An 8,827-nucleotide genomic window follows, 5' to 3' on the forward strand; every position below is an offset into this window, starting at 1 on the left:
GTTTGGGACCCTCTGTGCTTCCTGTACCTGCTTTATCTGTTTCCTTCTTTAGGTTTGGGAAGTTTTCAGCCATAATTTTTCAAATACATTTTCAGTCCCCTTTTCTCTTCCCCTTCTGGAATCCCGATTATGTGTAGATTCGTACACTTTATATTATCCCATAGGTCTCTTATATTGCTTTCATTTTTTTCTCATTTGGCTTTCTGTCTGCTGTGCTGATGGGTGATTTCCATCATTCTATCTTCCAGGTCACTTATTCGTTCTACATTATTTATTCTGCTGTTCGTTGCCTGTAGTTCAGTTTTTGTCTTGACAAATGAGTTTTCTAATTTTTCTTGGTTCCTCTTTACTGTTTCTAGTTCCCTTTTATAGTACTCTGCATTTCTGTTGATAGCCTTTCTTAATTCCTTCAGTATTTTCATTATCTCCTTTTTGAAATCAGTGTCTGTTAGACTGAAGAGGTCTATCTACTGTGGTCTTGGAGGGCTCTTTTTATGTGGGAGCATCCCTGTGTAGCCTGTGTGGGTTTAATATTTTTGGTGCAGGGGCTGATTTTCGTATGGATGCCTGTTGCCTCTTTTCTCAGCGTGTGCCGGCCATTATCCCCTTAATAGAGGATGTGCAGATGCAGTGTCTGGTGCCTGGTCGTGGGGTTCTCAGCGGCAGTGGTGGCTCATGTGTGACCCCGGAGCAAATGATGGGAGCAGAGGCAGCTCATGATCACTCTTGGAGCTCATGTAGGCCGTGTCCTGCCGCCTGAGAGCTCGCTCAGGGAAAACGGCTGCAGGGTGGCTCCCGGGCCTCCCCTCGCACACTGCCCACACAACAGCACCTCTCCGAAGCCCAAGTTTCCACACCCAGCCCTTGCCCGTTCTGGCAGACGTGCATCTCGGGCTGGGGAGTGTAGAGCGGGTGCACTGACCCTCTGTGCAGGTCTCTATTCTAGCTGCTGCAGATCGGTTGCTGTTTTCTCCTCCAAAGCTCTGAAGCTCTCCCTCTGTCCTGGCTGATCTCCCTGCCGGTGAGGGCACTTCCCAGGATGCAGGAACCTTTCTTGTTTCACAGCTCCCTGCCTGGGGCGCAGGTCCTGACCCGATGGCTTCCTTACTTTCTTTTTTTTTTTTTTTACTTTTGTCCTACCTGGTTACATGGAGATTTTCTTTGCCCTTTCAGGGGTCTGAGGTCTCCTGCCAGCATTCAGTAGACATTCTGTGAGAACTGTTCGACATGTAGATATGTTTTTGATGTAGTTGTGGGAGGAGGTGAGCTTCACGTCCCTTCTACTCTGCCATCTTGATCGCTCTCCTGTATCTCATTTTTATTTTTTAAAATTTATTTATCTTGGGCTCTGTTGGGTCTTCGCTTCCGTGCGAGGGCCTTCTCCAGTTGCGGCAAGTGGGGGCCACTCTTCATCGCAGTGCGTGGGCCTCTCACTATCGCGGCCTCTCCCATTGCGGAGCACAGGCTCCAGATGCGCAGGCTCAGTAGTTGTGGCTCACGGGCCTAGCTGCTCCGCGGCATGTGGGATCCTCCCAGACCAGGGCTCGAACCCGTGTCCCCTGCATTAGCAGGCAGATTCTCAACCACTGCACCACCAGGGAAGCCCCTGTATCTCAGTTTTAAATAGGATCCCAACCAGATAGGCCTTTTGTGGCAAAAAGTTGATGAAATTTACAGATGAAGATCATAACCTCTGTTTTCCTCCCTTGTAGCCAAGGACAGAAGTAGTGCTGAATCTGTTGGATCAGTGCCTGGTTTCTAGAAAGGAAAGTTTGATCTCCTGAAAGTGGCACCTCTCAGGTGTTCCTGGGAGTTGCCCTACTCAGTGTGTCCACTTGTAGTCTCACCTGAATCCATGACCCAGTCTCCTTGTAAATTAAAAAGGAAAAATCAGGGACTTCCCTCTGGCGCAGTGGTTAAGAATCCGCTTGTCATAGTAGGGGACACGGGTTCAGTCCCTGGTCTGGGAAGATCCCACATGCTATGGAGCAACTAAGCCCATGCACCACGACTACTGAGCCTGCACTCTAGAGCCCACGAGCCACAACTACTGAACCCACGTGCTGCAACTACTGAAGCCTGCATGCTCTAGGGCCTGCATGCTGCAACTAAGCCCGCGTGCTGCGACTACTGAGCCCACATACCTAGAGCCTGTGCTCCGCAACAAGAGAAGGCACCACAATGAGAAGCCTGCATACCGCAACGAAGAGTAGCCCCCGCTCACCGCAACTAGAGAAAGCCTGTGCGCAGCAGCGAAGACCTAATGCAGCCAAAAATAACTAAAATTTAAAAAAAAAACAAAAAAAACCCCGAAGACATCTTTGAATGCTGTTTGGCACACTATTGGCACATTTTTATTAAACTGATTCAACCAATTTCATTTGGTAACTTTTCGTCAGGCCTTCCATTTGCAGTGTTGTGGGATGGTGAGTTTGTTGTGATGACTTCTGTCCTTTGCCATCATCCGTGTAGGCTGAGAGGATCATGGAGGCTATTGAGCTATACCGAGAAGAAACTGCAAAAATGAGAGAACACAAAGCCATTTGTAAAGCTGCAGGGAAAGAGGTAAGACAGTCCATTAAGTTATGGTCTGAGAAACATTTATAAATGGAGACAACTCCTGAGGAAAAAAACATCATTTGGGGATTTATTAACTCAGATCAGGAAATGGGATAAATGTAGTAGAATCTTTTCTAATTCAAACATTAGAAGGAAGGAATTGAGAAGCTTTGTCTTAATAAAAAGCCAAGGATAGTTAATTTGAGATCATGGTGATTGTTGTATTGAGTTAAAAACTCAGATTCCTCCTTTTGTTTGGGAGGCAGGGTAAACATTTCGGATTTCTAGATGAAATGTATTGCCCAGACTCATTCATAAATAAGCAGTATTGAAACTAAAAGTTATTATTAAATAATTTAATAATTCTTCAGGGTCAGTTTTTAGGGTCTCTCTTTTCAAAAGTGCAAAATATTGTTATGACCCTGCCTGTGATAAGCACTATCAAAGGCTTGTTTTTTAATGATTTGATTTAATAATTTCTTCATAGGTTCCTCTTCCCATCAACCCCATCCTGATGGCTTATGGCAGTATCTCTGTGAGTAGACTAATGGTTTCCCCTTGGTTATTCTAAGTATACTTTCAGGCACAAGAGAGGAAGTGAAGAGGCGTTATGATTTTAGAATAGACATATTGGGAAATACTTTGTCATTAAAAATCTCTTGAATGCTGGAATCCTCTAAGACATTTTGTATTTCAAAAGGACCATTTTAGTGTATCTTCAAGTCATCCTTTCTGGTTGGACTGGACTGGCATTCTTTTTTTAGTGCTTATTTATGTTTAGTATCCACAGCCCTCTGAAGATTCTATTCATTGAAACTGAAGTTTTTGGAGGAAAAGTTGATATAAATTAGTCAGATAAAAGAGGAGAGAGGGAGAATACTGGGACAATGTATGCTTTTAGTGATCTTTAATTACTCAATACTTGCATGTTTCATTCATCACAATAGTAATGTGAGTCAGTGTGTCTTCATTTTATAGATAGGAGATTGTTCTGACTTACAGATCGAAGGGAACATAGTTGATAAGTGGCAGAGCTGGATTGTGAACCCAGATCTGACTCAGTCTAAGCCCGTGCACGTACTGCCCTTTTTAGAACAGTTTCTCATAAGAAGGAGAGATATCCCTGGTTTTCAGGAGATGGAAATTAGAGAGCTTCAGGTAAGAAATCAAGAGTATCACTAATGCTGTCACACTTCCTTTATAGCCTTCAGCTTATGTGTTGGAGATTTTTAAAGGAATCAAGTCAAGGTGAGTGCCGGTGCACAGTTACTACAGCTAATACCATTTACCGAACATGAGATAAACAGACATTATAATTGATGGTTATCTTCTTTAGAGGTTTAACTATGTCAAAATTTTGATGGAAAATAATTCATTATAATGTTCTTTTTGAATTAGAACTAGAAGGTTCCTCCTAAAATATGAAGGGAGATATTGAATACTTTTAAAAAGCACAAATGAACGGCAGTGCTACTTTATATCATAGGTAATGAAATCATCTATAATTCAGTCACAGGTACCAACTGCTAACATTTTTTGTTGTATATTTCCTTTGGCTTATTTTCTGTATACATACACAGCTGGAATCATATGTATACATTTTTATATCCTGTCCTTTTTCACAGAATATTTCCTGAGCACTTGGTCACTTCAGTAATATTCTTCAAAAATACATCATTGAATTAGTTCAAAATATTCCATTGTATATATAGTTACTATTGGGTGGTGCATATGTGTTTGGCTGTTACCAATACTGCCTTAGTAAACACCTTTATATATAAATCTTTGTCATCATCATTGATTATTTTTCTTAAGGGTCCTAGCAGTCTATTAACTAATCAATGGACATGAGCTTTTTAAAGGTTTATGTTGCTTAATTACTGTCAGAGTGCTTGTAATGACTTTTACCAGCTTTTAAAAAATTCTTTGCTGGTTTGAGAGGCAAAAGGTGGTACTGCATTATTTTCCTTTTTAATTAACAAAGTTAAAATTTTATTATATTTGTTGGCCATTTGTATTTTTTCCTGTGAATTTTTACTTTCCTTTTCTTGTGCTTTATAGTTGTTTCTCTTACCGGTTTTTTAAGAATTTTTTTATATCTTTTGTCATTCATTTTTGAAATAATATTTGAGTTTGATCTACTGAGAGTTATCATTTTTTAAATAAGAAATCACAATATCTGAGTATATCCCATACGAGAAACAAACAGGACCTATCTAAGATAATGAAACTTTGCTAGAGAAATGTAAAAGAAAATTTAGAGTAGTGGAGGTACGATGCATTCCTAGATGGGAAGATTCTGTGTTTTAAAGATTTGGTTTTTCTTAAACTAGTCTATAGGTTTGTGATCCCAATTGAAATCCTCTTGAGAGTTCTAGTTGGAATTGATGAAATGATAATAGAACTAGCTCAAGAAAAGTAAAACAAACCAGAAAAAGAACAAGAGGGAGCTGTTCTCCTAGATTAAAAAACTGTAAAAATGCAAAATTAAAACAGTACAGGATTGTTGTCAGAATCAGTTATGAAAACAGACTCTAAAGCCCTAGAACACTCTATGATATAGAGGGACTCAATAAATGGTAAAAGAAGTATCATATAAAGATGGGATATACAACAAAAGGCTTTAAAGAAATTGGTTATCTGAAAGAAAAACAGATTCTCCTACCCTGCCATGGACCAGAATGCATCAAGTAGGTTAAAATACTAAATATAAAAAACCAAAACGTTGAAAAGAGAGAACCATTCATAATACCGATGTATGTTTAACTCTGGATGGGTAAGATCTACTCAAGTATAAAAGTAGAAGAAAAAAATAGGAGAGGAAAAGATTTTTAAATTGACCATGTTAAGAAACGTGGCATTTTTAATGTTTATTTTTTCCTCTTCAGTGAGCTGGAAGAATCTCTGCTTGTGCTGCCTTTCTCTTACGTCCCAGACATTCTTAAGCTCTTTAATGAATTCATCCAGCTGGGCTCTGATATTGAACTTCTATGTAGGTGCCTCTTCTTTCTCCTCAGGTAACGTCCTTTCCAAAAGAATATCATGTCTTATCTGCATAACTGCTCCAGTAGTGCCTCACCTGAAGCTGTCCATGCTTTGGGATTAAGAAATGTGATGTTTCCGTTTCAGAGGCTGTTGGGAATTTCAGTGCTGCCTGACATAATTCTTATCCTTTGGAGTCAGTCTTGCTCGTAAAATGCAGATAGTGATGACCCAACTCTAAGTAGCATGAGGTACTATGTTGCTAAGGATGCTCAGGCAGGCAGAGGTCTCCAGGTTACAGTCTAAGGTAGCAGCTCCGGTTCTAGTTAGTTTGCTGAAAGCCCATCTCTGAATAGCCAGTCTGCCTCAGTGTTTCTTTTTGACTATTGAGTTTAAACTAAATGGTTTTGTTTTCATAATAGCATTTTAAGGAGTAGTCAGTTTATTTCCCAGGTCTCTACAAGTACAAATGGAAGGATAGGGGCATATTTGGAGGGAACTAAGAAACATAAAGAAAATGTTCATTAGATTATATTCTTAAATAGGAAGAATTCTTATTAATATGTAACAGAGGGAAAATATATTTACAAAGGCGTAATATATTCTTATCTCCCACTCTGTCCCCCAGTCTCAAGCTGTTATATCAGAGGACAGGAATAGAGGCAAATTTGAACATTCCTTAAAATGCTATTAATTAGGAAATCAGAAACTGCTCAGCCAATACCAAATAGTTAATAAGAAAACAGGTGTATTTGGTGAATTGGCCTTTTTTCATGATCATTAACCCTTCATTCCTTTATTTCTTTCAGGATAGTAGCAAATGAAGAACAATATGTTTATATTACTCCGTTGTCATATTTACAGTTTATTTTTTAATTGCTATGGCATATGTGCTATTGAATCGGGGTTACTGATTCTAAGAGAAACACAGTGAATGTTTCTAGCATATTGGGGTGGTAGATGGGTGCTACCTCGCAGGTAGATATGGCAGGTCACAACTGAGGGTGAGGGTGAATGTGGAGGTTAGAGGAGCATGAATCATCAAGGGCATCTTGGTACTCTAGGTTAGAGTTTGATCATCTCTTTTTTTGGCTGAAATATTAATAAATCTTTGAGTTAGCAATTCTTAGAAGGCTCATTTTCCTCTGATTGTTCCATAGAATGCTGTTGTCAAAATCTGTGGCCACCGGGTAGATTGCAGAGTCAGCTTTGCAAATGAGTTGAATGTTAGGATAGTATTTTAAAAATTGTTATTGGATAGAACTGAATAGTAGGAAGAAACTTCTTTAGTTTTTTTTTCATAGAAGCATTTCTGTATTCCCATGATCAGCAAAATGTTTTTTTTTTTGGACATTTTGTCTGTTTGCTAGTTCTAGAAGGGATAGGTAGAGCTAGAACCACTATCCTTCTTTGTGACATGCCTGGTTTTATTTTTGTTAGGATTCACTTTGGCCAGATCACTAGCAACCAAATGCTTGTGCCAGTGATTGAAAAATTAAAGGAAACAACTATTTCAAAAGTCAGCCAAGTCCGGGTAAGTATCTTTGTAGAGACAGAACAAGGAGGGGAAAATTCTAGCGTGTATGTTACTTACAAGTAGCATAGTGTGCTGTGCCCTATCTTTGGTGATACTGACCTGACATGCATGTATATTTAAGATGAGGTTTTTGTTAGAGCTAGTAGACAAAAAAACAAACAAACAAGGAAAACCCTTAGGGAAGGATGAGTAACAACACATGAAGCTTTGGTTCCCCTGACTCACATATGCTGTGATGTTGAACTGAATTGAGAGGAAGTTTATTTAATCTCTCTTGTATTCTTTCTCAGGATGTTATCGGCTTCAACATGGCAGGTCTTGATTATCTCAAGAGGGAATGTGAGGCAAAAAGTGAAGTTATGTTTTTTGCTGATGCTACCAGCCACTTGGAAGAAAAGAAGAGGAAAAAGAAAAAGAGGGAGAAGCTGATTTTAACATTGACTTAGAACTGAAATGTGGTGCCTTTTTCAACTTTTTCTTGAAAAGGCCTTCCAAACTAAGCAGCAGAACCTATGAATGATCTTATTTGGAATTTGGGTCTTTACAAATATAATTAGTTAAGATGGGTCATTCTAGATAAGATTAAATCCAATGATTTGCTTTTATAAGAATGCCATGTGATGGACAGCTACATGTAAAAGAATGAAATTAGAACATTCTCTAACACCATACCCCAAAATAAACTCAAAATGGATCAAAGACCTAAATGTAAGGCCGGACACTATAAAACTCTTAGGGGAAAATAAAGAACACCCTTTGACATAAATCTCAGCAATATCTTTTTGGATCCACCTCATAGAGTAAGAAAAAACAAAAATAAACAAATGGGACCTAATTAAACTTAAAGCTTTTGCACAACAAAGGAAACCATAAACAAAATGAAGAGACAGCCCCCAGAATGGGAGAAAATATCTGCAAACAAAGCAACCAACAAGGGATTAATCTCTAAACTATACAAACAGCTCATGCAGCTCTACGTTAAAAAAAAAAAAAAACAGGCACATGCAAAGATGCTCAACATCACTAATTATCAGAGCAATGCAAATCAAAACTATAATGAGGTACTACCTCACATTGGTCAGAATGTCCATCATCAAAAAGTCTACACACAATAAATGCTGGAGAGGGTGTGGAGAAAAGGGAACCCTCCTACACTGTTGGTACCACCACTATGGAGAACAGTATGGAGGTTCCTTTAAAAACTAAAAATAGGACTACTATATGATCCAGTAGTCCCAGGCATATATCTGGAGAAAACCATAATTCAAAAAGATACATGCACCCCAATGTTCACTGCAGCACTATTTACAATAGCCAAGACATGGAAGCAACGTCAATGTCCATTGACAGATGAATGGATAAAGAAGATGTGGTACATATATACAGTGGAATATTACTCAGCTGTAAAAAATAATGAAATAATGCCATTTGCAGCAACATGGATGAACCGAGAGATTATCATCCTAAATGAAGTAAGTCAGAGAAAGACAAATATCATATGATATCACTCGTGTGGAATTAATTAAAAAATGATACAAATGAACTTATTTACAAAACAGAAACAGACTTACAGATATCAAAACAAACTTATGGTTTCCAAAGGGGAAATGTGGCGGGGAGGGATAAATCAGGAGCTTGGGATAAACATACACTACTATATATAAGGTAGATGGCCAACAAGGACCTGCTGTATAGCACAGGGAACTCTATTCAATGTTGTGTGATGACCTATATGAGAAAAGAATCTAA

General features: G+C 38.9%; 1 protein-coding gene across 1 annotated transcript in view; it reads left to right on the top strand.

The window, feature by feature from the left end:
* WDR3 (WD repeat domain 3) overlaps positions 1–7,585 on the top strand; it is a 33,551-nt gene extending 25,966 nt beyond the window's left edge. Inside the window, exons 21-26 of the mRNA XM_065886294.1 lie at positions 2,473–2,565; positions 3,047–3,094; positions 3,764–3,807; positions 5,448–5,576; positions 6,982–7,075; positions 7,369–7,585. Coding sequence (XP_065742366.1) covers positions 2,473–2,565; positions 3,047–3,094; positions 3,764–3,807; positions 5,448–5,576; positions 6,982–7,075; positions 7,369–7,524 — 564 coding nt within the window. The 3' untranslated portion in view covers positions 7,525–7,585. The remainder of the gene's footprint in view (positions 1–2,472; positions 2,566–3,046; positions 3,095–3,763; positions 3,808–5,447; positions 5,577–6,981; positions 7,076–7,368) is intronic.
* The last annotated feature ends 1,242 nt before the right edge of the window (positions 7,586–8,827 follow it).

The sequence above is a fragment of the Phocoena phocoena genome, chromosome 1 (assembly GCF_963924675.1).
Source record: "Phocoena phocoena chromosome 1, mPhoPho1.1, whole genome shotgun sequence".
In the NCBI taxonomy this organism is placed as follows: Eukaryota; Metazoa; Chordata; class Mammalia; order Artiodactyla; family Phocoenidae; genus Phocoena; species Phocoena phocoena.